At 41.8% G+C, this 27,975-nt stretch overlaps 2 protein-coding genes across 3 annotated transcripts in view; one reads left to right on the top strand and one right to left on the bottom strand.

Moving 5' to 3' along the window:
* The window catches only part of LOC137125463 (NACHT, LRR and PYD domains-containing protein 12-like), a 382,261-nt gene that overhangs the window by 257,441 nt on the left and 96,845 nt on the right, over positions 1-27,975 (bottom strand). The gene's annotated exons all lie outside the window — the stretch shown is intronic.
* On the top strand, positions 2,999-27,860 carry LOC137125460 (NACHT, LRR and PYD domains-containing protein 3-like). The gene is made up of 15 exons (XM_067500947.1): positions 2,999-3,098; positions 11,144-11,244; positions 12,477-12,596; positions 12,790-12,909; positions 13,103-13,225; positions 18,425-18,547; positions 22,084-22,162; positions 22,325-22,553; positions 22,685-24,632; positions 24,801-24,974; positions 25,232-25,405; positions 25,663-25,836; positions 26,114-26,287; positions 26,421-26,467; positions 26,623-27,860. Exons 2-15 carry the CDS (start codon positions 11,210-11,212, stop codon positions 27,162-27,164), a joined length of 4,062 nt encoding a protein of 1,353 aa, XP_067357048.1. The 5' UTR covers positions 2,999-3,098; positions 11,144-11,209; the 3' UTR covers positions 27,165-27,860.

Consider the following 27,975-nt stretch of genomic DNA (forward strand, 5'->3'; position numbering starts at 1 on the left):
TCCATCAGATTTCTGTCAACTCACAATCGACACAAACACAGTGAACAGGAAACTACGACTGTCTGACAACAACAGGAAGGTGAAATACAGTATGTGGAGGACATTCAGTCATATCCTGATCATCCAGACAGATTTGTCTACTGGCCTCAACTGCTGTGTAGTAATGTTCTGACTGGTTGCTGTTACTGGGAGGTGGAGTGGAGCAGTAATGTGGAAATATCAGTGAGTTACAGAGGAATCAGAAAAGAAGAAGACAGAGAAGATTTTAGTTTTGGAAGAAACATCCAGTCTTGGAGTCTGGAGTGCTCTGGTAATACTTATATTGTCTAACAAAATAACAAAAGAACATTGATCCCTCCTCCTCCTTGTCCTCAGTCTCTAACAGAGCAGGGTATGTGGACTGTCCTGCTGGGACTCTGTCCTTCTACACAGTCTCCTCTGAGGAACTGATCCACCTTCACACCTTCAACACCACATTCACTGAACCTCTGTATCCTGGGTTTGGGCTGTGGTATCGCTCCACTGGTTCAGTGTCTCTATCACAATAAGCGCAGAACAAGCGAAGGATTAGGAAGTCAAATGAGTTTGTGCGCTAAGAGGAGAGGAGGAACAGGTGGACAGACAGGACCGCGGGGACCTATGGGGCAGGTGCTGGAGTATCTGAGGAGGAGAGAGATAGTGAGCAATGGCATAAACTCAATATAGACTAGAATGAGAGTGAGATTCTTACTGTAGGTGGGTGGCGAGTGATGTCCCTCTAGAGAAGTCAGAGCACAGGTGAGGGATGGAGGAAAACTGGACAAAGGGCGGCTAAGAGACCAGGGGAAAAAAAGGACAGTAACAGAGCCAAAAAAACAAAATACAACAAAAATACAAAGTAGCAACTAAACAAAGTACCAACAAAAGGTGTCAGAGAAAACGAACCAGAAGTGAGTCTGTTGGGGCGACTTACTCCCTGTAATCGATTACGTAAATACGTAATATGCATCAAGCAGGGCTCCAAGCTAACGGTGTCCCGTCGCCTGGGGAGAGTATAAATTGCACCTGGGACACAAACAATCGGGATGGGGGACAATTTGGGGACAATAAAGAAAATGAGGTCACAGTGCGGACATTTAGTTGTTAAAAGTGAACTAGAGCACGAGGAAATAAATCTTTGTGTTCTGACGTCACTGTTCTTCTCTCTGAGTCTGACAGGGGACGAGCTCAGACAAGTGTCCCTGTCTGCAGCAGAGACCGCGGTCAAACCTGCTGATTTTTTTTTTTGCGTTTCATTTCCGGTATTTCCGGTACAAGTACTACGAAGGGTCAGAAATGACGCGTAAAGACTCAGGGGATTGTTGCATACTGAAAAATTACGAGATTTTCATATTTCACGTAGTTCATAAAATGTATTATTTGACACATAGTTCAAATATGACAAATATGTTTGAACAAAATGCATAATACCAGTAAAATATTATAGTATGTGAAATGGAGTATTTCCTTTGCTGATTAACACATCTCAGTATTTGAAATAGAAATAAAAGTATAAAGGGGAAAACTTGTTTGAAAGTTGTAATTTATTCATATTCATATTGAACAAACATTGTTCTACCAACATGTTTAAATTAAAATATAATGACAGGTAAACAATAACACAACATTTTATCGTGTTTTCCGTCTGATAAAGAACTTTCCGTTAAAGTTTACCTGAAACGTTAAATGGATTCCTGCTTAAATTACAGAGAACTGTCACCATAGCAGTTTTAAAGCCATTTTAATGCACAGTTTTTGAATAAAGTAAAGTCCGCCCAGCATTTTAACTAACAATACACGATACACATATATTTTTTTATCGTATCAGTAGAACAATACATTCAGCCAAGTATTTCAGTATATATTTTTATTTTATTTATCTTAGTCATATTTTAACGATGTGACCGCGGTTTAGAAACGACGGCTCATTTTAACACAGGGAGCAGACACATCAGGTAAAGTCAAAGTTACTGCTTAACTTGACCGGACAACATCAGTGCTCATTCGGGTTCCGGCGTAAAAACGCTCCGCAAATTAGCGATTTACAAGAGGAAATGAGGCAAACACTCGTTAAACGATCAGAAACGTAAAGAAAAGCGCTGTGCTGGCAGTTTCCCATCCACCTAAAGCTGGAAGTCATAAAAAGATGGATGTACCACAGGTTCTGATGGACCCTGAGACAGTCACAGACAGGACCCTGTATCACCTGTAGCTGTGAGCAGAGAGTCCCCATCAGCAGACAGAGGACGGGAATCAGTCATAGGGACTGATTTCATGTCCATTCTTCTTACACTTCACACAGTTTCCATTTGATTAAGGAGACATCACTCAGTCTATGTGAGGACTTTGCTGTTGTAGACATGATGAATAAATTCCCACTCAGTTGTACATTTATTAGGCTCAGATTAAGTCAGTCTAATCCAACAATCCTGCAGTAAATCCTCCTTCATCATGTACTTAATTAGGTGGACATAATAATAGAAACAGCTTCATGACACGCAGTTGCTGGCTATTTAATCATCCTAATATGGTTGGCTGGAAGTGGGCGGAGCAAGAGCGAGCGAGACTGCTGTCATCCGGAAGACGAGAAGTGTTTAGTCCAATCCTGTGGCCCATCGCTCGGACACGCCCACCCACACACCAAACACCCAGGAGCAGAAGATGTCAATTAAAATTCACCAGCAACACTAATGCTAATGCTAATAACCCCCGGGTATAATACATTTAATAATTTCATTCACAAAATGATAGAAAACAATTAAACGTTGATCGAGTTTGTCAGAATCTACAGTGATGTGTTCAAATGTCTCCTTCTGTCTAACTAATTTGAATTTACACTAATATTAAAGAGATTTGCACATCCACTTGAAAACTGAAGTGATTAATCAATTTACAAAATATCTGATGTTAACTTCTTCACTGAATAAATGTACTTAGTTACCTCCCAGCAGTGGAATAATACGGACATAGTCTTTTCCTCCTCCCCACAAACACACGCCCAGTTTGTTCGTATCAATGTTTAGTTTCACTTTTACCGAAGTGACGCAGAGTGTTTTCTTCATCCAAACGTCCGTCTGAAGGTAAAAAAAACGGACTTTACTGTTTCACTCGTGAACATTAGTCGTTGTTGGTTTAGTTACAGTAGAAACTGTAGAAATCTGCTGTTGAATTGTTCACGTTTTCAGACTCACAGCTTCAACTGTGAACTGCGAGCGAAGCAGACAAACATCCGCGATGTTGGGTTAATATCAGTAAAAGTAGAACGTAGTAAAAGTGGGAAAAGTCAGTAAAATCAGCAGAAGTGGAGTCAGCTGATGGTCAGTGGGTGAAGACAGAGTCATTAGTTAATTATGTATTTCTAAATGTAAATAAGTTATATATTCGGAAAGTTGAGGACACTGCGTCACGGACATGGCCGCAGGACTTCTCTTCTCTGTGGTTTAGTTATTACTGCTACCGAGAGGCTTTATTCAAATACAACTTTACTTAAATGTTTATTGTAGTTCATGTTTTTTAAAGCTTGACGCAAAATAAAGTTTTAATAACCTATGTGTCTGTTAATTGATTTAGAAGCTTTCTGTGGTTTTTAGACACATTCATCAGCTGTTGTAACTTCCGCTGTGGGAAGTAACTAAGTAGGTTTAATCCAATACGTTGGGCCACGTTAGTTCACATTTGATGTTACTTTACTTGGATATTCCCGTGTTCTGCTACTTTAAACTTTAACTCCAGTACATTTTAGATGGAAATATTTTACTTTTTATTTACACAATCCTGTCAGTATTCACTGCTGCTTTGTTGCTGAACTTTATCTTTAGACAAAGCTGCAGATTTGTTCCTCAGTTTATAAATGTAACTGTTGTGGTACAAATAAAACCTGCAGTGACTTTCAAAAGCCCGTAATAAAGCGTGATAGTAGAAAATACTCAGGTCTCTAAATTACTATTTATATACAGTCCTACTGCACTTCACTGTGAATACAGCCCACCCCCAATACCCCTTGGCCACATGTGTGTTACTGTGCGTCATTGTTCTGTGTCGGAACATCAAAGAGTAAAATCCCACGTGCTGTGTTCAAGGTTTTTTTTAACATTTTAAGATTGGAATTACAGGCATCACTGTAGGTAACATTGCGCACTGATTTTTACAGAGACCTGGCTCTCAGACAAAGTCCCAGAGGACGCCATTCAGCTACAGACTCACTCTGTTCACCGAGTGAGTCTGTAGCTGAACGGTCGCGTCCGATAAGGCTAAAGGGGGAGGTGGGTGTGTGTTTGTCAACAACTCGTGGTGTGGAGACATACAGATGGTGGATGAACACTGTTCGCCAGATGTGGAGTTTCTACTGCTGAAGTGCCTCCTTATTATCTACCGAGGGAATTTACTGCTGTGTTTTTGGCCGCTGTTTACATCCCCCCGCGAGCTAACTCCACGGCAGCACTCAGCAAACTCCATGATGTCATCAGCGCGTTAGAAACGGCTCATCCTGACGCTGTTTTTATTGCTGCTGGCGACTTCAACCAGTGTAGTTTACGGACTGTATTCCCCAAATACCAGCAGCATGTGGACATTCCCCCCCGTGATAAGAACACTCTGGACCATGTTTACAGCAACATCAATGGAGCTGTGTGAAGTCCCAGCTTGCTTTAAACGCTCCACCATTTTTCCGGCCCCAAAGAAACCCAAAATCACTGGATTTAGTGACTACAGACCCGTGGCTCTGACGTCTGTGGTCATGAAGTCATTTGAAAGACTGGTTTTGGCTTATCTGAAGGACATCACTGGACCCTTACTGGACCCCTTGCAGTTTGCTTACCGAACAAACCGGTCTGTGAACGATGCAGTGAACATGGGACTGCATTATGTTCTACAGCATCTGGACAGACCAGGGACTTATGTGAGGATCCTGTTTGTGGACTTCAGCTCTGCTTTTAACACCATTATCCCATCACTTCTCCAGCTCAAACTTACTCAGCTCTCCGTGCCCTCCTCTGTCTGTCAGTGGATCACCAGCTTCCTGACAGACAGACAGCAGCTAGTGAGGCTGGGTAAACTCTCATCCAGTACTCGCACCATCAGCACCGGTGCCCCTCAGGGCTGTGTTCTCTCCCCACTGCTCTTCTCCCTGTACACCAACGACTGCACCTCTAAACACCCCTCTGTCAAGCTCCTGAAGTTTGCGGACGACACCACACTGATAGGCCTCATCCAGGACGGTGACGAGTCGGCTTACAGACTGGAGGTGGAACAGCTGGCCGTCTGGTGCGGCCTTAACAACCTGGAGCTCAACACGCTCAAGACAGTGGAGATGATCGTAGACTTCAGGAGAACCCCCCCTGCTCTCCCCCCACTCACCATCATGGACAGCACTGTGACTGCAGTGGAGTCATTCAGATTTCTGGGCACCACAATCTCCCACCTGAAGTGGGACATACACATTGACTCCATTGTGAAAAAGGCCCAGCAGAGGTTGTACTTTCTTTGCCAGCTGAAGAAGTTCAACCTCCCACAGGAGCTGCTGAAACAGTTTTACTCTGTAATCATAGAATCCATCCTCTGCACTGCTATATCTGTTTGGTTCAGCTCAGCTACCCAGTCTGATCTCAGAAGACTACAGAGAGTAGTCCGGACTGCTGAACGAATCATTGGTATAGCCCTCCCCAGTCTCCAAGAACTGTACTTATCCAGAGTGAGGAAAAAGGCAAAGAAGATCACTCTGGACCCCTCACATCCAGCACACTCCCTGTTTGAACTGTTGCCTTCTGGTCGACGCTACAGAGCCCTGAGTACCAGAACGACCAGACACAGGAACAGTTTCTTCCCTCAGGCAATCACCCTCATGAACACTTGACCATCACAGAACACATAACACTATTGCACATAAGCTAATTAAAATTCATACTCATTTACTTTTCAAGTTGCACACATTACTACTGAGTTAACATTTTGTCAATTTTATATTTTGTTTAGCTTTTTGCATTTATCTTTATATTGTATATTATTCCTTTATTCTTATTATTTGTTCTTGTATTGTCACTGTCATTCTGTTGCACTGTGAAGCTTTGTCATCAAAACTAATTCCTAGTATGTGTAAACATGCCTGGCAATAAAGTTCTTTCTGATTCTGATTCTGATTCAACATACGTGGTGCATACAGGGCTGCACCCCACCCCCACTTTGGACACTCAGACCACATCTCTTTGTTCCTGTACCCTGCTTACAGACAAAGACTGAAACAAACACACCCTGGCACCAAACAGGTTAAACTCTAGACCCCAGAGACTGAGACCACCTTGCAGGACTGTTTTGCTCTGACAGACTGGGATGTGTTTAAAGCTGCAGCCACTCTGGAGGACTCTTCCATCAGTGTACAGGATTATGCTGAGTATGTGACTGGGTACATCAGCACTTGTGTTGATAACATCGTGCCCACCATACAAATCAGGAAGTTTCCAAACCAGAAGCCCTGGATAAACAGTCAGGTACGTCAAATGCTGCGTACGCGCTCTCTTGCATTTAGATCAGGCAATGAGACCGAGTACAAAGCTGCGAAGTACAGACTGAGAAAAGCCATCACAGCGGCCAAGAGGCAGTACAGAGAGAAGCTGGACAGCTTCTACTCTACTACTGACTCAGGGCGGATGTGGCAAGGCCTGCAGCACATCACAGACTACAGGACCACCACCACCAACATCACCACCTCAACAGACAGCCTGCCAGACGACCTCAACACATTCTACACCCGCTTTGAGGCCCCCAGCTACACTGCAGAGAGGGGGCCCACACACACCCGGACCACTCAACCCCCCTCCCCTCCACCCACTGTCTCAACGACCCAGGTACACAAAGCTCTGAGGAAGCAGCAGGTCCTGACAACATTCCTGGGCAGGCCCTCAGAGCATGTGCCAACGAGCTGGCTGACGTTCTCACCTCCATCTTTAACCTCTCCCTCAGCCAGTGCACTGTTCCTTTGTGCTTCAAGACCACGACCATCGTCCCCCTGCCTAAGAAGAGCCCACCCACCTGCCTGAATGACTACAGGCCAGTGGCACTCACTCCAATCATTATGAAGTGTTTCGAGAGACATTCAGAGCAGCATACCAGACACTATCGACCACCTGCAGTATGCCTACCGGCCCAACAGGTCCACCTCGGATGCCATTGCTGCTGCCATCCACTACTCCCTCTCTCATCTGGAAAATAAGGACTCATACCTTAGGATACTTTTCATAGACTACAGCTCCGCCTTCAACACGGTCATCACCCACAAACTCACCCACAAACTGTCCACACTTGGTCTGCACCCCACCCTCTGTGAATGGCTCCTAGACTTCCTGACTGGCAGACCTCAGTCTGTCAGGATTGGTAACAGGACTTCAGCCAGACTCATCACAAACATTGGCACTCCGCAGGGTTGTGTACTCAGCCCCATCCTCTACATCCTGTTCACCTATGACTGTGTCGCCTCCCACAAGGACAACATCATCCTGAAGTTCGCGGATGACACCGCAGTGATTGGCGGTGACGAGGCAGCCTACAGGAGGGAGGTGGCCAGTCTGGTGTCATGGTGCAGAGACAACAACCTCACCCTCAACACGGACAAGACGAAGGAGATGATAATGGACATGAGAAAGGAGAGGAGAACGCATCAGCCACTGTTCATCCGGGAGCTTGAAGTGGACAGGGTGAGCAGCTTTAAATACCTGGGTGTCCACATCAGTGAGGACTTCACTTGGACACCTCACGTCACACAGCTGGTCAAGAAGGCCCAACAGCGGCTGTATTTTCTGAGGAAGTTTGGCATGTCGCCCAAGATCCTCAGCAACTTCTACAGCTGCGTTATTGAGAGTGTCCTGACCAACTGCATCACTGTGTGGTACAGCAGCACTACTGTCATGGACCAAACGCCTGCAGAGAGTGAAGACTGTGCAGAAGATCACCAGGACTCCACTGCCCTCTCTGCAGAGCATCTACCACCGCAGAGTCCACAGGAGAGCTGCTTCCACCCTCAAAGACCCCTCTCACCCCCAGCACGGACTGTTCACACTTCTACCCTCAGGGCGGAGGTACAGAAGTGTGAAATGCAGAACCTCGAGACTGAAGAACTCTTTCTTCCCCTCTGCCATCAGACTCCTAAACAGCTGACAGGAGTTTGCAACCATGAACATAACATAACATAACATAACATAACATAACATAACATAACATAACATAACTGTTACACGGACACAACTGATACATGGACACAACTGCTCACGAATCACACAAATTGTTTTTGAATTGCACTACCGCACTGAGAACTGCACTACCTCACCTTATTGCTCTTATTTGTTTGCTCTTATTTTATTACTTTTTTATTTTATTTGTGTTTTATTTTATTTCTATTTTTTGTAAATTCTCATCTTACTTACTGTGTGACATTCAGAGTGGAGGGCAAAGTCAGAATTTCATTGTACAGGGAAACATGCGTTCTATCTGTGCATATGACAATAAACACTTTGAATCTTTGAATCTTTGAATCTTTGAATTGAATCTAGGAGGGTAGGAGTGTAACAAGAAAGAACAAAACAAAGCTGTTCATGTTCTCCAAAAGTCTGGATTCCAAATTTGCATTTAATTATATAATCACCACTGTTGAACAAAATCACAATAATGGCAGCATAAAATCAACCTAAATTCAAATCAAAAGTTTCATCATTTATTTTGCTCATTCACTTGTGATATCAATGATTTGGCAGCAGATGTCGCCATATTTAACTCAAATGCTTCGAAACACTAAACCATTTTCAACACAATGTCCTAATATTGATTCAGAGCTTCAGAAAGCTTCCGTTTCTCCACCAATAGTGTTGACTAGTGCTATTTACAAGATATACAGAGAATACAGCAGCTATAGCACTAGGCCCAACAATTCAATAATTTATGTATCAATAATCCACAAAAAATGCACAAAAATGTTCAAGAGGGTTTGGAGGCCGAGGACCTAGTACATGTGCTGCTGCCAGAGAAGCCAGTCCAGCTGGTGAGAACTTTTCAAACCCACTGAGCTACCAGGCCGCCGGTGTCCTTTAACAGGAGCTGCCCTCCTCCTGTGTCACCAGACCAGCTGGAAAACAGCTGAAAAACATGTTTTCTCATAAATCCACAATGTAACTGTATTTGTCTCGTCTTTGACTTTTAATACATTACACGTTAAAATGTGTCGTTATAGTAGTTTAACAGAAGATCAACATTTAACGTTAACAATCTGTCTTGTAATGAATCAAATAAAAGTGAGATTTGTAATATGACAAAGTTATACAGGCTATAGATTAAACGCAAGCTGCAGATAAACCAGCAGATAGAAGCAAACATAGAACATCTGACTGGGACCCAGAATGGTTAAAGAACCTCAAACACAGCCCATGTTGACCTCACAGGTTTCAAACAAAGTTTTAAAGAATTTAGTCACCAAAGAAAAATCTTCACTTTCATTAGGTGTAAACGGAATCAGGAACTGGAGACAAGGAGAACATTTGCGAGTCTGTATGAGAACATTAATAAATGGGTCCCATATGGGAGAATTTTTATAGATTTATGTATCCAGAAAAAATAAGTGCAAATAAGTTATTTTTCATGATGAGAAAATAAGCAGTTTGTTTCAATATGCTGAGGATTTCAAATTGCAGTTTGCACCAACTTCTGAGTTTCTAATAGTTTTATTTGATACATTTCATTATGTGAATTTTATCTTTTTATTAGTTTGTTTTGTTTGTTCTTAGTTCTTCTATTATAAAGTAATTGTTTTTGCTTGACCTCCAGTGTTTTTATTTATTTATTACCTAAACCAGAATGGTAATAAGGAATTAACATTTCTAATTTTATATCGTCTATCATAGGAGGTTTGAATCCTTCAATTTTTTTTATATATTCTTCATCTATGTGTTACAAATTAAGATGGGAAAACAGTGATATTTCATTAAAGAACAAATATATTTAGATTATAAACCTTTGATATAATCTCAAACTTATTCTAATGGCAGCATGAAACATGTCCAAGTGAAAGTAACATTAACGTTATATTTACATCCACAGCTTCTGATGTTCCGTTTTTATAAATGTAGCATGTTGACTGCATCTTCTCATAGTTTCTCTTAGCTGTTTTGTTGCTGCTTTGTATTAATACCAATGGAGTAATTAGATAATATAGCTGACAGAAACAGAACCTTAATGAATGTGAGATGTTTCCTATTAACAGTAAAGTGGGAGGTCACTTTGGGAGGGAGGGGATATCACTGTTTTAGTAACCAGGAGCCACATTGTGTTATTCTATCGTGCACTAAACAAGACATTACATTAAAACAGTCATTAAATAATGTACAGTTACTTATTAAGTCGTGTTTTCATTGAGAAATTAGGCTGTGAACAAATATTTGTTATTGAACAGTAGCTGTAGTTATTAACAATTAATAATCAGTAATAAGTAGTAAGGTCAGTTGGTTAGTTTCTCCCAGTTGTAATTATAGTTCTGTAACTAAAACCTTAGTTTCAATGAAACTGAACCAATGTCAGTGAATTTACAGTAAATGTGTCACCAGCACACACATCATGAGGAGTTTAGCTTCCTGCCTCCATCTAGTGGACTGATGGTAGAAGTGGAGAAGCTGAAGGCAGCTTCCTCTGACTGCATTCAGCTCCCACTGATCTGAAGAAGAGAAGAAGGAGAAATGATGAAGAGGAGGATCGATGAAGCCAGTAGATCAGATTAGTTTTAATCCTTTCTATCAGTGCATGGACTTACACTGCATTTCCATTGGAAATAAACAGAAGCTGTTGCTGACCAAGGAAGATATTGTCCATCGTGTGGATGCATTGTCTCTGTCTCATATCACCCATTCTGCATGACCACCACTGGCTCCCCATCCCCCACCTCATCCAATTCAAGATTTGATATGAACAAATAGTAGTAGACAGTAGTAATGGCAGCATCTGGTAAAGACTGGCAGCAGGACCACTGTGAATGGTCTAAAGAGGGATCAGGAACTCAGTCTCAATGATTTTCTAACTTCAGTGACTAAAGATAAAAAAATCTCTCTCTCTTTCTTTGCTGGTGTTGTCTTTGTACCCGTGTCTATGTGGTGCCCAGGTCTTCTGAACTTGACTTTGAACCCTGATGTGAGTCATCGGAGACCCACTGAAGAGTCATCAGTTCATGGATCCACCGTTGGACACCGTTGGACCAGGAGGGTAAGTCATCTTCAATCCCTTTATAGTTTCTGCAGCAATACAAAACATGTAAGGAAGAAACTCCTCCTGAATAGCAGCAGCAAGACTCCACTTTAAAACTATTCATAGTTCAGTAGAAAAGTGTCATCCAACATGTGATAGGACAGAAAAGACGTGACGTTGACAGTGTGGATTTCAGGCTGAAACAAGCTCTGTGTTGCTCAGCTGTGTTTGGATGTGGGATCCTTCCTGATCCAAACTGGTCATATTTGGATCTTAACTCTACATAGTGTCAATATGTACACAGTGGTTTTTCTGCCAAATCCTTTCAGGATTCAGTTAAACATGTTCATAGTAGTTAATGATCAGTCAACAAGCTGCTGCGGTGGATGGTGGATGAGAGATCAGGGGAAAGAGCTGATGTTATTTTCAACGTGTGCTGATGAACAATTCTTGTTGTTTTTTTCTTCATGTTCTGAGCTGATGCACACACAGTAACAATTAACAGTGTAGGCTGCAGATGTTTTTTTTAATGGGTGGTGTGGGCACAGAATTAGAAATATAAATTGATTAAAACTACAGACACTTAGTCCACTGATTGTGCAGAGTTGTTACAGTGTGATACTTCTTAACTCACATAGACAATCTTTGGCACAGGCAGCAGCAGTGTTGAAGCCTGTTTCTCCACCATCATGCAGAGAACAAACACAGAGACATGTTTCATTTGTCCTGTCATCATTTGAAATCATAGATGGAGCAGCTTAAAACTGCTGTGTAGATTATCCTGGAGTCCTGTCTGATGGAGGACGTATCCCATACGGACTTTACACTGAATGTCAACCCCCATGATGACTTAATGACCTCAGACCTGCCTTGTTACAGCCCCTAAACCATTTTCACAAAATCAGGTTGCAAAGCTGGATTGATGCACCAGGTGGAGCAGTGATGAGTGTTCAGATACTGCAGTGTGTGATGATCTGAACTTTGTGTCCAATCAAGTAGCAACACAGTAGTTAACACAAAGCTCTAATGTAGGAGCTCACGTATTCAAAGCTACCTGGACTTCATTATATTTATATAATATCAATTTTGTATTTATTTTAATAAAGACACAAACAAATGCTCTAAATCATTTAGAGGAAAGAAAGTTCATTGATTTGTTCTTGTAGAAATCTTCTAGTTTCTCCTGCAGCTTCTTTGGCTGAAGGTTAAAAAGTGAAAGTTTCTCTCTGATCTTCTTCTGTGTTTACCAGGATCTATGGGGGACCAGACTCTGCTGGACCTGAACCAGAACTCAGCTGTATCTCCTTCAAGAGTGACGGGTCAAATAATCGTCGAATAAATTTTAAAACCCAAGTCCCTGCTGCAAAGAGGTGAGCTGTTTGTGTTAATCAGTGTTTTAGTTTTAGTCCAGTTTTTATAGAGAAAATAATCTGAAATCGTTCAGTGAAGTAATTTACATTTATTGATTTGTTCTCGTTGAAAGTTTCTTGATCCTCCACCAGTTTCTTTGACTGAAGACTAAAAAGTGAATTTTCCTCTCTGTTGGTCTCCTCTATTTACCAGGATCTATGGGGGACCAGACTCTGCTGGACCTGAACCAGAACCCAGCTGTGTCTCCTTTAAGAGTGACGGGTCAAATAATCGTCGAATAAATTTTAAAACCCAAGTCCCTGCTGCAAAGAGGTGAGCTGTTTGTGTTAATCAGTGTTTTAGTTTTAGTCCAGTTTTTATAGAGAAAATAATCTGAAATCGTTCAGTGAAGTAATTTACATTTATTGATTTGTTCTCGTTGAAAGTTTCTTGATCCTCCACCAGTTTCTTTGACTGAAGACTAAAAAGTGAATTTTCCTCTCTGTTGGTTTCCTCTGTTTACCAGGATCTGTGTGAGACCAGACTCTGCTGGACCTGAACCAGAACCCAGCTGTATCTCCTTCAAGAGTGACGGGTCAAATAATCGGCGAATTAATTTTAAAAGACAACAATCCTGTAATGGAAAAAGGTAAAATGTGATGTTAGTGTGGAGTGGAGCAGCTTCAGTGCTGTTGGGCTGATGAGGAAATAGGGAGCTGGTGTGTGAAGGGAATTGGAAGGTGGGGGTAACTGCAGGACAGGTGGGCATGGCATCGTCTACAAGTGTTACTGACAGATAGAAAAGCTGGGCAGGAATTAATGAACTGATTATCAAAGGGAATTGGTGAACAGGTGGTGATGACTTTCTTAGAAAAGTCCAGCAGCCCATTTTGGAGCACGTGATTGTTGGGGTTTTTAACTCCCTGGTATTTCTGTTAGCTCGTTTTTAAGCCTCCACTTCCCAAGACATGTTTCATACTTCATTAGGTACCTGTACAATCTATTATCAGTTTTTAAATGTAATCTGTCAGAAAGGTCAGTGTGGGTGCAGTTAGATGTATGAGAGTGGAGGGGATTGGACCTAGAGGACTGGTGGAAGGATGGTTTGAGTGCAGAGTGGATGTGTCTGTGTGGAAAATCATGTGATGTGCTGTTTGATGAATGGAGTTTTCTCCATCTAGTGGGAAGAAGTGTGAGCTAATGGCTGCCACCTTGTTAGAGGACAGGCTGACAAATTCATCAGCAGTGAGAAGGTAGAAAATGGAGAATAGTTTACTGCAGAGTTCTGCTGCTTTGTGTCCAAACCAAAATAGATCTAATGTCATCAACACCAATCAGTTGTGTATTAATATGGTTCAGGTGTGTAGCAAACCATCTGCTACCTGTTACCCAACTGTTGACTTCACATTTTGACTAGAATGTCTTTTCTTTGTCGGTGTACGAAATACGACGAAATACTTCCTAACAAGATCTGTAAGGGCAGAAAACCTTCCCTCCCTGCCTGTATAACTATCTGCAAGCCTACGTGCCCATTCTACGCTCTTCCCCTGCCAGAGTGTCACAGACATTGGGGTAAACGGAGGCTTATGAGTCAAACTCAAGACTCTGCTGGTAGCTTTGTCAGCTTGTCCTCACTCCTTCTGACCTGGAAAAGAGGCAGATGATCATGGTCTCTTAACCTGGCACTCTCTGGAACCAAAGTACCAATGGATTCCACCTGTTGTTCTGGATTTTTGTCGGCAGCCATCTGTCCCCACATTTCCGCAGAGTGAATCTGTGGTAACAGCATCGACTAAGTCATGCAGTCAGCTGGTGAGCCCCCACCCTGACCTGGATGACCCTGGTTAATGCTAGGTCACTAGACGTTCACCCTTCTGGACTTCTTCACCTCCTGTGGACTGGATTATTTTTTTATTAGTGAGTGAAACCTGGCTGAATGTTGGAGAGTCTTGGCCTTTATCCGAACTCGTTCCTCCAAATTGTGTCGTCCTCAGCTCCCCCAGGACCAATAGTCAGTCACAGTGGCTGTTTAGCCACAATATTTAGCAGTAGTTTTCACTGCTTGAAGTTTCTGCTGACACATGCTTTAACTTTGAGCTCAAGTATTTCAGAAGTGTTTTATTCATGACTTTTTAGCTGATATTATGCTAAATTATCACAGTTTTTTTAATTCTTGGAGATTTTAACGTTCATGTCAGATGTCCAACAAAATCTTTGGCAATTTTTTTTTTTTACTTGATTTACTCTTTTATATTGTGCAGTGGGTGAAAGGCCAAACACATGAACATGGACACACTCTGAGATTGGATTTAACATATGGTTTGCTTGTGTACGATGCTGAAATATGCAACGCTTACTTACTTCTGACCATAGAACTAGAGATGATGTCATTGAAAGTGTCTTTTGTGTCTTAAGATGGTGTGTGAATACAGTGTATTGTCTTTAGGTGGCTCTCAGCTTCCACTCATAGTCACATTAGTCCCTACTATAACATATTGTACCAGTAGTACTGTAATTGCACACCAACAAGGTACTGGAGTAGAAGATATATACAGTATAATATTCAAGATGCATTAAAAGACTTTATTAAGTCAGCATAAATCAGAGAGAGAGATTCAGACATGATGGTTTGTTTTTAGTGTTTAGTTTTGCTCTCAGTAATCAAGAGCTCGTGGTGCAGAGTACATCATGTTTTAACTCCCTTTCCATAAAGGACAAATGAGGCTTAAAGGCTGTGGCTGTGTCACTGTTTGTATGATTACATCAATCTGCGTCATGAGCATAGAAATATGTAATGACAGTTTAGTATGATGGAACCTAGTTTGTAGGAGCCTTATGTGGAATAAGCAAACGCAGTAGATTATTTTTCATCCCATTAAACAAAACAAACTTTTACTCTCATCATATTCATGAATGAAAAGGAAAAGGTCCTGTTAAAGGACAGAGGAGGTTTAACAGCTGCTGCCTGTGTCCCTGTTTTTAGAGACACACTTTGACCAGTGGAAACTGTCTCTTTTTCAGATCTTAGTGACAACGCACATTCAGCCGAATGAATGATGAATGATTTTTTGTAGATGTTTTTACAGGCCAATGGGACTTTGTAACACCTTTCTGATGGCAGCAGTGTGGAGGAACTATGTAGGGGATGCGAGGGGTCCTTAATAATCTGGGTGGCTTTCTTCTCCACCGATCGGCTATAAAGTTCAGAGTCTGTAGTGATCCAGTTATCCTGCTGGTCTGATTAATCATGTGGGAAAGTTTGTTTCTGTGTTTAACGGTAAGACAGTTATTCTAAGTTGTAATACTGAAAATGAGAATGGATTCGATGAGTGATCTGTAAACCAAACTTAAAATGTCCTTGCTGACTTGAATGACCCTTATCTTCCTCAGCAGGTGGAGGCGCTGTTGTGCTTTTTTGGACACAGTCAATATGTTGTGTGAAGGACAAGCACGTGTCAATCTCTACCTTTGGTACTTAAAAGATTGTACTTGCTCCACCAACTGACTAAATATTCAGTGGTTGGTTTAGCAACGCTGAAGTTTTTCCTCTAACCCCAAAACACATTTCTTTTGTTTTTTTTAATATTCAGCTCCAATGACTTCTCAGCAAGTATCTGAGCCATCCTGTCGCCTTCCTGCTGGTATAGAGACAGAGTATGGGTGTCAGTCACGTGAGCCACCAGGGCCATGTCGTCTGCATACTTTAGAAGTTTAATTCCTCCCCTGTTGCAACAGATGCTGTTTGTGTAGACAGAGAAGATCATAGGAGACAAAACACAGTCCTGAGGCCGTCCTCTGTTTTAAACCAATGTACTGGATTTAAAACCATGAAAACGCACATGTTGGGGCCTGTCCTGTCAGAAGTCCTCTATCCATAAAATCAGTGTGTGGTGTGCATGAAGATTCGAGAGACAATAGATTGTCCATCTGTACAGTGTTAAAAGTGGAGGAAAAGTCCATAAATAAAACTTTGGTTTGTGGACGTGCAGAATCCAGCTGTTTGGTATCGGTATCTAGAAGTGAGAGACATGCATCCTCTACACCACGCCTCACCCTATAGGCGAACTGAAGTGGGTCCAGTTTGTCTTGCAGCATATTTGACAGCTGCTGACACACCCTCTGTCACCCCTCTTTATATACATTTGCAGAGCACCGATGTCAAAGCCTTAACTTAGTCCTTAACTTAGAAGTCCTTGTCTTCTTAGGGATTGGAATTATTATGATTCCTTCCTCTGTTTTGGTACACAGCTGGAATCCAGAAGGTGCTGAAAGAGCCTGGTAAGAACCCCACCCAGCTGAGCGGAGCTTTCTTTAAGCACTCTGCCTCTGAGCCCTTCCAATCCTGCAGCATTGTTGGAGTTAACTTTGCCTAAGATGGATGTGACAAGTTGTTTGCTCATAGTGAGGGCTTGGATGGAGGAGCTAGGGGTTACAGAGGCCCAAGTATGAGGTCTGCTTTGGCTATTGAACCTTGTGAAGTGATTATTTAACTGCTCTGTGAAGGAGGCAGGATCTGGGTAGTCAGCCACTGCAGCTTTGGTGGCTCTGTCCATCATGATGTTTAAGCCCTGCCATGCCTCCCTCACATTACCTGTTCTTAAAATTAACCTTAGCCAACTTGGCCTCCTCCTGAACCCTGAACCCTCCAGTTCCCTCACCCTTAATTTGTCTTTTTATTTTGAATCAAGCACATTTTCAGGTCCTTAGTAATCCACCTTATATTGTTTGGATATATAGTTATGTGCTGGGTAGGAGGAACAATACCTTCACAGAACACAATATATGAGGTCAGTACCTCAGTCAGTTTATTAGAGTCATCACCACAGTCATTAAAAAACAAATCCCAGTCTGTCAGCTCAAAACATCCCCTTAGTGCTTCAATTGCATCTTTATTCCAGACATTTATGGGTTTTATGATGGGTTCACCAGTTTTATTTGAGATCTATATCTTGGCAGTAACAAAATAAGATTATGGTTAGAAAGGCCAAGGGGTGGGGCCTGATTTTAATGCATTAAGGATGCTGCCAAAGCACAAGTCCAGTGTTTTCTCTTTTCTGGTGGGGGCAGTGACATATTGTCCCAAACTGGGCAGATGTGGGGCGATGTCACACTTATTAAAATGCCCCAGTATGAACTCAGGCTGATCTCCAGTCTGATTGACAGCTCTATTATAACTGTCCACGATGTGCTCGGCTGCCATGTTCAAATCAGGCCCTGGTTCGTACACTAAAATCACGGTAATCTGAGAGAACTGTCTGGGTAAATAATGTGGTCTGAAGGATACAGTCATTAATTCATAGTGTTTACAACAATCCATCTCCCTCACTGTGATGTGCAGATCTTACTTCACGAGTGTAGAAAGTTCCTCACTTTTGTTCTGTAGTGATCGGACATTTGACAGCGTGATGGCAGGTAGGGGTAGCCGGCTGCCCCTTCGCCTCAATCTGTTCCCTATCCCTCTTCTGAAGCCTATTTTCCTTCTTATTCGCCTTCGCTTGTCTCCCCGACGTAACCCCATAGTATGTCATCTAGGTGGAGGGCCTCCACCTTTCTGCCATATAGAATAGAGTAAAGTATAGAATAGAATATAAATTGGCGGAAATTGCTTTGTTACAGTGGCCCACTAGAACAAACAAAAAGATTTAAATAGCATCAAAATGGCAAAATCTTTCCATCATTTAATAACGTGGATCTGAACAAAGTCAACAAATGTAGGGAGAAATTTTCTTCCCTTTAGACAAACAGAACATTGAGAGAGCAGAGGGATCTACTTCTGAAAGTTTCCAGTTTCTTTCACTGAAGACTAAAAAGTGAATTTCCCTCTCTGTTGGTCTCCTCTATTTACCAGGATCTATGGGGGACTAAACTCTGCTGGACCTGGACCTGAGCCCAGCTGTGTGTCCATGAAGAGTGACCAGTCAAATAATCGCTTCATTGATTTTAAAGGACAACAACCCTCTGATAGAAAAAGGTAAAATGTGATGTTAGTGACCTCACAGAGGTAGAAACATGTCTGTGATAACAGCTGGACTGTGATCAGCTGGGACCCACTGCAGGATGTGGGTTCAGGGGAAACTGACTTTAACAGTAAGTGTGTTACTGTGTAGTTCACCTGCTTTTCTTCAACAGACACATGAGACACTCAGTGAAGAATCATGTCTCATTTTGTGATCGCTGACACTGATGGATCATTAATATCACAGTTATTGATCATATTGGAGATGATGTCATATATTGGAGATGATAGTTTGTGAATGTGAGAAATTATGTTTCACATCAGACCAACTCCCTGCTGAGTTCTGACACATTGTTAGCAAAGCTCAGTGTAGAAATCATGAATGGAGCAGCCTCCTGTTCTCAGTCGCTGATCGTCACTGATTGTGCTTCAAATGTCAAACATCAGCTCAGATCAGCTGTGATGAACCAACGTTAACGCCGTGATTTAAACTGATGACAGGACAAATTCAACTTCCTGTCAGGTTTGTTCTGTCTGCAGTCAGTGGAGACACATCACTGCTCAGTGACTGAGTGTTTCAGTAGCTCCAACATGAACAGAGGAAAACATCAGTTTCAGATTCTCCCAGTTGATATTTGATTTACTAAAGTCATCAGACTGTTAATATTTAAATTTGTCTAATTAAGATTTGACCTTCTGTTGCTGTGTGTACAGTATATGTACTTTGTACATTTGGCACAAACATTTGATAAACTCTGATTAAATAAGAGAATTCAGTGCTGAGAAATAAGTGTGTGCACCTCAGGCTGCATGACCTTCACTTGATTGAATTCTCCTTAAATTTACTACATGTTAAAACATTGTCATTAAATGTTGTTGAAGGTTTTTAAATGAGCAAACATTTCCTCCCACATTTAACTGAACAGTGTTTCACCTGCAGATCACTACAATCATGATTATTGAGTCAGACTGTGAGGTTACAACCAGAGGTTTATAAAGACTTTGTTTATTACATGTTGGATTTTATCTTCTGCTGCCAGCAGCATTTTATGTCCATCAGGTTACAGCTGAATACAAACAGTATGTAGAAAAAATGATGTGATTTCTTATTGATGAAGCTGATGGAAGTTCTCAGATACGTGTTGATCATCAGACATCAGCTCAGTTTGTTTTCAGACACTTTGTTAGAGCTTTTTCTATATTGATCCTCTGGTTTAAAGCTACAATAAACAGCTTCTATGAAGCTAATGCTACATGAGGCACCACTCTGCTCCACCCAGCCTACTCGTTCCTGCCCCACACTCTCCCAGTCTATCTACCCACTAAATATCTGATAATGTCCTGAGCTGTCCTTTCACTTCCTGCAGTGAAGATCAGGCTACATCCAGATTTCCAATAAAAGCTGCAGCTCATGATGTCATGTTGGTGAACGGTTCTTTTTAACCACTCGGGGGGAGAAATGAAGAGATCAGATTCCTGCTGTTCTGGTTTGTGAAAGCTGTGTGAAAACAAATCCACAGTGGAAAGTGACTTTTTTAGACTTCTAAGGCTGCGTTGCCCCATTAATGATCTCTCGCCATGCAGATGTTCTCCAGGAGGCATCTACTGGGGGAAACCAGGTTTCTCTAAACCCCTACCCTGATTTCAGAAACCAGCTTTCCCGTTTATGTGACAGTTAAGAAATCCTCTAAATGAGAAATCGGACTGTGACCTGGTTACTTTAAGTGCATGTAAACACACTGAGTCTTCAGTCTGTATTAGGTGGAACATGATTTTCTAGGAGGGGGCAGGGAGGCAGATGAGGTGGGGTTGGGGTTGGTTGGTGCTTAAGCTGGCAGCTCAGCCCAATAGTTACATTCAACTGCAGTAGCTGAGTTCCAACCAGTGGAGGACAGTCAGTGTTTCTAGTGGTTACACAATATGGAGAATGTGAATACTTTGTACAAAAATGCAAAGAGAGGACTGCATCCATAAGTCATCAGCTGGTTTTGGATCAAATGTCTCTGTCATTGTGGACAAGTTGATGTCCATGAGGAATGAGAAGGTGAGGACCTGACAGGCAGGATCTGTACTTGGTTTTTAATACATTAAGATGTGAAAATCCCTCTCACATGCAGCACTGCTCAAGGCAATGTAAGGGACATCAGAGCAACCTTGTAGATGTTTGTCTTCACTATGTTGACCAAGTTAGACCCAGATGAAGCTGTTTTTTTCTTAAAGTGGATTCCCCGTCTACAGACGAGCTTTCCTCATGTTTCTGAAGCTGGCTGCTGGATTTCATGGAGTCAAGTTGTTGGATCAAAATGTAAAAACTGATCACATGGTTCATATCTCTTTTCACACTCATCAATTAAACCTCTCACTACATCAGCTGTGTCCATGTCCTCATCTCTTTTCTGAACTTCACTGTCAAGCAGTAGTGTCAGCTATAGAAAACACTGAAAACACTCTGTGCAGGTATGTTTTAGGTCCCTGTCTTCATAAGTGGCCACTGGAATTTGAATGGCAGGTAAAAGCCTCCATGTTTTCTACAGAGTCTCCTGTTTTTGGGCAGACCATCTAATATTGTGAAACTGTCCTAGCTTCACATAGACAATACCATCATTTTAACATGTCTCCATTGGATCTTCTGTCAATAAAAGTTCAGCAGTTTGACAACCGAGCGAATAAATGATTAAAAAAACACTGTTAACTCCAATGACTGGAGCTCCGTCTGTGAGACCACATTTTCCAATTTTCTAGATTCATTATCCTGACTGTTCCTTTTGTGTCCTGTCAAGACACAAAAAAGTTATCTAAATGAAAGATATCCAAGGATGTTTAAAAGTTTCTTATCATTTATGTTTTCAAATGAAAACTGCTCAGTAGAACCAGTTTCTAACTGTAGACCTCAACTCTGAAGAAACACCACTGTGTTTTTACTCATGCTGCTAGAAGAGATGAGGTGTCTGTGAATGTGGACATTCATATATGAGCCCAGTTTCATTTTCTAACATAAGAACAGTTTTTACCATTATCCAATCTGGAATAAGTTGACAGGTTTTCATTGGTTAAAGACCCTGTTCACCTGGGGGCAGGAACCACAGTGAGCAACAGCTTTTTCTACTTTATCTTAATTACTTAAATACATGGTTTGGCTGTTTTCTGGGTCTTTTTTCACAGTCTGCAGTCAGTACATGGATTTAATAGTGTAAAATTCATGCTACAATTACAAATGTAAGATCACACAATTCTGCTGAGTTTTTTTTTTTAAAGCCAATAAACTCCACTTAAGTACAAGTGGACTAAGAACCTCCTCTTCAGATGGTCTTGGCTTTGTTGATTGTTGCAGAAATTGCTTTGCTGCACAGTTTTATAGGAGACAATAACAGATCAACCTGACAAGCAGGAAAACCAACACAGTAAATTAAAAGCTGGTGATTCACAGTGGGATCAACATTACAAGCAGTTTTAATAAAGAGAAAATCATCTAATTCAGTAAAGTAACAAACACCTTGTGTCTCTGTGTGGACAGACATAATGTGAGCTCATTCTTCCTGGTTCCTCCACAGAGTGGACCAGCAGAGCTCAGAGGTTCCCAGTGGTCAGTCTGTCCAGCAGCATCAAACACACCTGGACTCCATATTTATGGTCTGTACATGTACAACTACTACTTTTCCATCTGTTGTGTCCACAATAATGTCCATGCTGCACTTTTTAGACCAGTGGATTGTCAGTCTGTCCAACATGGATCTGATGTTTGGCTCCATGGTTTTACTTGGATTGTGTCATTCATATAGTTTTCTGTTCCAGCTGCTGGAGGACAACATTGTCACTTTTGTGAAGAACGAACTAAAGAAGATCCAGAAGAGTCTGAGTCCAGATTACCCAGAATGCTTAGAGAGTCAGAGGGAGGATGAGGAGGTGTTGGACGGTGAGGATGAAGAGCAGAGGAGGAACAGCAGAGAGTCATTTGTGAAGATCACAGTGAACTTCCTGAGGAGAATGAAGCAGGAGGAGCTGGCTGACTGTCTGCAGAGCAGTAAGAGGATTTCTGTAAAGATTTAAGTTGATGGGAAAATTGGCAAATGGATAGAGAAAGATATTTTCAAAAAGTGTGAGCATGATAAGTTATAATTTTTACTTATTAGACAAATATTTCTATTTTTTCAGAATCTTATGTGATGTGCCAGGCTAAACTCAAGTCTCACCTGAGGAAGAAGTTCGAGTCTGTGTTTGAGGGGATCCCCAAAGCAGGAAACCCAACTCTTCTGAATCAGATCTACACAGAGCTCTACATCACAGAGGGAGGGACTGGAGAGGTCAATGATGAACATGAGGTCAGACAGATTGAAACCGCATCCAGGAAACCAGTCAGACCAGAAACAACAATCAGACATGAAGACATCTTTAAAGCCTCACCTGGAAGAGATGGACCAATCAGAAGAGTGATGACAAAGGGAGTGGCTGGCACTGGGAAAACAGTCCTAACACAGAAGTTCACTCTGGACTGGGCTGAAGACAAAGCCAACCAGGACATACAGTTCACATTTCCATTGACTTTCAGAGAGCTGAATGTGCTGAAAGAGAAAAAGTTCAGCTTGGTGGAACTTGTTCATCTCTTCTTTCCTGAAACCAAAGGAATCAGCAGGTTTGAAGAGTTCCAGGTTGTGTTCATCTTTGATGGTCTGGATGAGTGTCGACTTCCTCTGGACTTCCACAACAATGAGATCCTGACTGATGTTACAGAGTCCACCTCAGTGGATGTGCTGCTGACAAACCTCATCAGGGGGAAACTGCTTCCCTCTGCTCGCCTCTGGATCACCACACGACCTGCAGCAGCCAATCAGATCCCTCCTGAGTGTGTTGACATGGTGATAGAGGTCAGAGGGTTCACTGACCCACAGAAGGAGGAGTACTTCAGGAAGAGGTTCAGAGATGAGGAGCAGGCCAGCAGAATCATCTCCCACATCAAGACATCACGAAGCCTCCACATCATGTGCCACATCCCAGTCTTCTGCTGGATCACTGCTACAGTTCTGGAGGATGTGTTGAAAACCAGAGAGGGAGGAGAGCTGCCCAAGACCCTGACTGAGATGTACATCCACTTCCTGATGGTTCAGTCCAAACTGAAGAACATCAAGTATGATGGAGGAGCTGAGACAGATCAACACTGGAGTCCAGAGAACAAGAAGATGATTGAGTCTCTGGGAAAACTGGCTTTTGAGCAGCTGCAGAAAGGAAACCTGATCTTCTATGAATCAGACCTGACAGAGTGTGGCATCGATATCAGAGCAGCCTCAGTGTGCTCAGGAGTGTTCACACAGATCTTTAAAGAGGAGAGTGGACTGTACCAGGACAAGGTGTTCTGCTTCGTCCATCTGAGTGTTCAGGAGTTTCTGGCTGCTCTTCATGTCCATCTGACATTCTTCAGGTCTCGAATCAATCTGCTGTCAAATGAAGAATCAACCTCGCAGAGATATGAAGACAATGAATGTAATATTGACTTAGAATCAGACAGTGACTGGGATAGTGACTGTAGTGACTATGATAGTCATAGTCACTATAGTCACTGGGATAGTGACTCTGAGTATGACTCTAATTTAGAGAATTTTGTCAGTCATAATCAATTGACATCCTCCAAACTATTTGGAAAAAAATCAATACATTTCTACCAGAGTGCTGTGAACATGGCCTTACAGAATCAAAATGGACACCTGGACTTGTTTCTTCGCTTCCTTCTTGGTCTTTCATTACAGACCAAACACCTGGGGGGTCTGCTGACACAGACCGAAAGTAGCTCAGAGACCAATCAAAAAACAGTCCAGTACATCAAGAAGAAGATCAGTGGGAATCTGTCTGCAGAGAAAAGCATCAACCTGTTCCACTGTCTGAATGAACTGAATGATTGTTCTCTAGTGGAGCAGATCCAACAGTACATGAGATCAGGAAGTCTCTCCACAGAGAAACTGTCTCGTACTCAGTGGTCAGCTCTGCTCTTCATGTTAGTGTCATCAGGTGAAGAATTGGACGTGTTTGACCCGAAGAAATTCTCTTCACGCTTTTCAGAGAAGGATCTTCTGTTTGTGATGGGAGTGGTCAAAGTCTCCAAGAAAGTTGTGTGAGTACAAAGATAAAGAGTCAATTTATTCAATAAATACATTGCTGCTGTAAACTTCAACAAGAGAAAAGATAAATAACATAATTTATTACTTGTTTCCTTGTGTTACGCTGCATTTCCTTATTTGTTATCACTAAACTTGTCATTTTATACATCACTGTCTTTCAGACTGAGTGGCTGTAACCTCACAGAGAGAAGCTGTGAAGCTCTGTCCTCAGTTCTCAGCTCTCAGTCCTCTAGTCTGAGAGAACTGGACCTGAGTAACAACAACCTGCAGGATTCAGGAGTGAAATTACTCTGTGATGGACTGAAGAGTCCACACTGTCAACTGGAGACTCTCAGGTCAGATCAAGTTACTGTTTGTCCTCAATGAGTTGAGAAAATAAACAATAAGTCTGATAATACAGAGAAACTCAGCTATGATTTGATTTTGTGTTATTATTTGATGACTTACATTTTTGTCTATTAGTTGTTAATTGTATTAAACTGCTGAATTTCCAACAATGACTGTAGACAGTCCTGACACAAGATTCTAGAAAACTACATTTAAACACAAAGATAATACAAAATTTTTATCTTGTTCATTGTTTCCTCTCCAGGCTGAGTCTCTGTAACCTTTCAGAGAGAAGCTGTGAAGCTCTGTCCTCAGTTCTCAGCTCTCAGTCCTCTAGTCTGAGAGAACTGGACCTGAGTAACAACAACCTGCAGGATTCAGGAGTGAAATTACTCTGTGATGGACTGAAGAGTCCACACTGTCAACTGGAGACTCTCAGGTCAGATCAAGTTACTGTTTGTCCTCAATGAGTTGAGAAAATTAACAATAAGTCTGATAATACAGAGAAACTCAGCTATGATTTGATTTTGTGTTATTATTTGATGACTTACATTTTTGTCTATTAGTTGTTAATTGTATTAAACTGCTGAATTTCCAACAATGACTGTAGACAGTCCTGACACAAGATTCTAGAAAACTACATTTAAACACAAAGATAATACAAAATTTTTATCTTGTTCATTGTTTCCTCTCCAGGCTGAGTCTCTGTAACCTTTCAGAGAGAAGCTGTGAAGCTCTGTCCTCAGTTCTCAGCTCTCAGTCCTCTAGTCTGAGAGAACTGGACCTGAGTAACAACGACCTGCAGGATTCAGGAGTGAAATTACTCTGTGATGGACTGAAGAGTCCACACTGTCAACTGGAGACTCTCAGGTCAGGATACATACAGGATACGACATGTTCAACTAACCAATAATTTTTTCTCTTGATTGTAGCTTATATCAGTCATTAAGCTTAAACTGTGCAGTGATTTCTCTGCTGACATGTTTTTCAGTTAAGATGCACTGAATGTTCATATGTCTTAACGCACTTAGTTACTAATAAATGGGACCAAATGAAATCACGTTGCTGTAGTCAACTATTAAAATGATTTATTTCTTTATGATAACATTAGAGTATCTATAACGTGTGTTGTGTTGTGTGTCTGCAGACTGTCAGGTTGTCTGGTCACAGAGGAAGGTTGTGCTTCTCTGGCCTCAGCTCTGAGCTCCAACCCCTCCCATCTGAGAGAACTGGACCTGAGCTACAATCATCCAGGAGACTCAGGAGTGAAGCTGCTGTCTGCTGGACTTAATGATCCACAGTGGAGACTGGACACTCTCAGGTATGAAGACACCTGCTGCAGGCAAAAACATTTTAGATGTAATTATACCAAAATATGTCAGTTAGAGCCATGTGATGTCCATGTGTGCATGCTGACAGAGAATGTGCTGCTCTGACCCCCCTCCTCCTTTCAGGGTGGAGCCTGGTGGAGAACGAAGGCTGAGACCAGGTCTGAGGAAGTGTAAGTGTATTTTTAATGAGATTGATGGAAACAAAGCAGCAACATTCAACCATCTTCAAACTGTCACATCACTCATTCACATCATCAAAGTGTCAAGAAATGAACAGATGATGGATTAATAACTGCAGCTGTTTGTGTCTTGTTCTCTCCATCAGATTTCTGTCAACACACAATCGACACAAACACAGTGAACAGGAAACTACAACTGTCTGACAACAACAGGAAGGTGAAACATGTGGAGGAGGATCAGTCGTATCCTGATCATCCAGACAGATTTGACCCTTTGCATCATCTGCTGTGTAGTAATGTTCTGACTGGTCGCTGTTACTGGGAGGTGGATTGGAGCAGAGGGGTTGATGTTTCAGTGAATTACAGAGGAATCGGGAGAAAAGGAGAAGGTGGAGTCTATATGTCTGGAGGCAACAATCAGTCCTGGAGTCTCATCTGCTATGATCATAGTTATATTCGTGAATATTGTATCAGGCACAATGGCAAAGAAACATTCATCTCCTCGTCCCCAGTCTCTGACAGAGTAGCAGTGTATGTGGACTTTCCTGCTGGGACTCTGTCCTTCTACAGAGTCTCCTCTGACAAACTGATCCACCTCCACAGCTTCAACACCACATTCACTGAAGCTCTGTATGCTGGGTTTGCAGCCTTTTCGCTTGGTTCCTGGTTGTCTCTGTGTCCAGAGTAGTGTAGAGAGTCTGGTCCTGTCAGAGAAACTGTGTCTGTGTTGGACAGATGGTTCAGTCTGTCCATGTCTGTCTTTCACTCAGATTCATGGATTAAATCAGTTTCTTGTAGAAACAGTTCTAAATGATTCCTTGTAAACTTGTTCCTCTTCCAGTTCTTTAAAGATGAAGCTTCCATCATTATAGGATCAACATGTTGCTGACTGCTCATCAAGTCTTTCTCTGTCTTTTATCTCCACTGACATTATCAGACGTCATTAGAGTTTTGTCCAAACACATCTGGAAACACATCTGTTTGTGTGAACTGATCAGAAACTGAGGATGTACCAAACAGAGAAATAGTGAATCAGCTCATTAAGTCCTGATCCAGAAAACTGATTCTAACGGCCACAAATGCTGTTTGATTCCCACACGTTAGACTGAGAGACGCTGCTTCAGTAAAGAGACAGTCTGTTCATGTTTCATCTGAGTTTCTGGTCCAAACTGTCCCAGTTTGTTTTGTAAATGTTTTATTTTACTTTGCTAACTGAACATTTATGTAACGAGGCTTTTGAAATAACTGTTTTCAGTTTTTGATATATTAACTACAAACATTTGACACAATTCTACACAACTGCTACTATTAGTTGTATTATCATCATTTTAGTTGAAGCTTTTTCCTGTTTTCACAATAAAATAAATTTTGTGTCACAGTAGAACAGAGTTTGTTAAACGCTTTGTTCCTCGACTGGTCCACGTGTTGAAGTGTCCTCAGAAACTGAGACATTGGACCCTGACTTTTTCTCTCTCCACTCACCCCAACCACTCCATGCA

Source organism: Channa argus, chromosome 4, assembly GCF_033026475.1.
Source record: "Channa argus isolate prfri chromosome 4, Channa argus male v1.0, whole genome shotgun sequence".
NCBI lineage: Eukaryota > Metazoa > Chordata > Actinopteri > Anabantiformes > Channidae > Channa > Channa argus.

Excerpts from the sequence above, each read along its gene's own strand:
- LOC137125460 (XM_067500947.1), top strand. The coding sequence starts at position 11,210 with ATGGATCCACCGTTGGACACCGTTGGACCAGGAGG. Across the intron at positions 13,226-18,424 it reads CAATCCTGTAATGGAAAAAG|GATCTATGGGGGACTAAACT; the intron begins GTAAAATGTGAT and ends TCTATTTACCAG. Across the intron at positions 26,468-26,622 it reads GAGACCAGGTCTGAGGAAGT|ATTTCTGTCAACACACAATC; the intron begins GTAAGTGTATTT and ends TCTCTCCATCAG.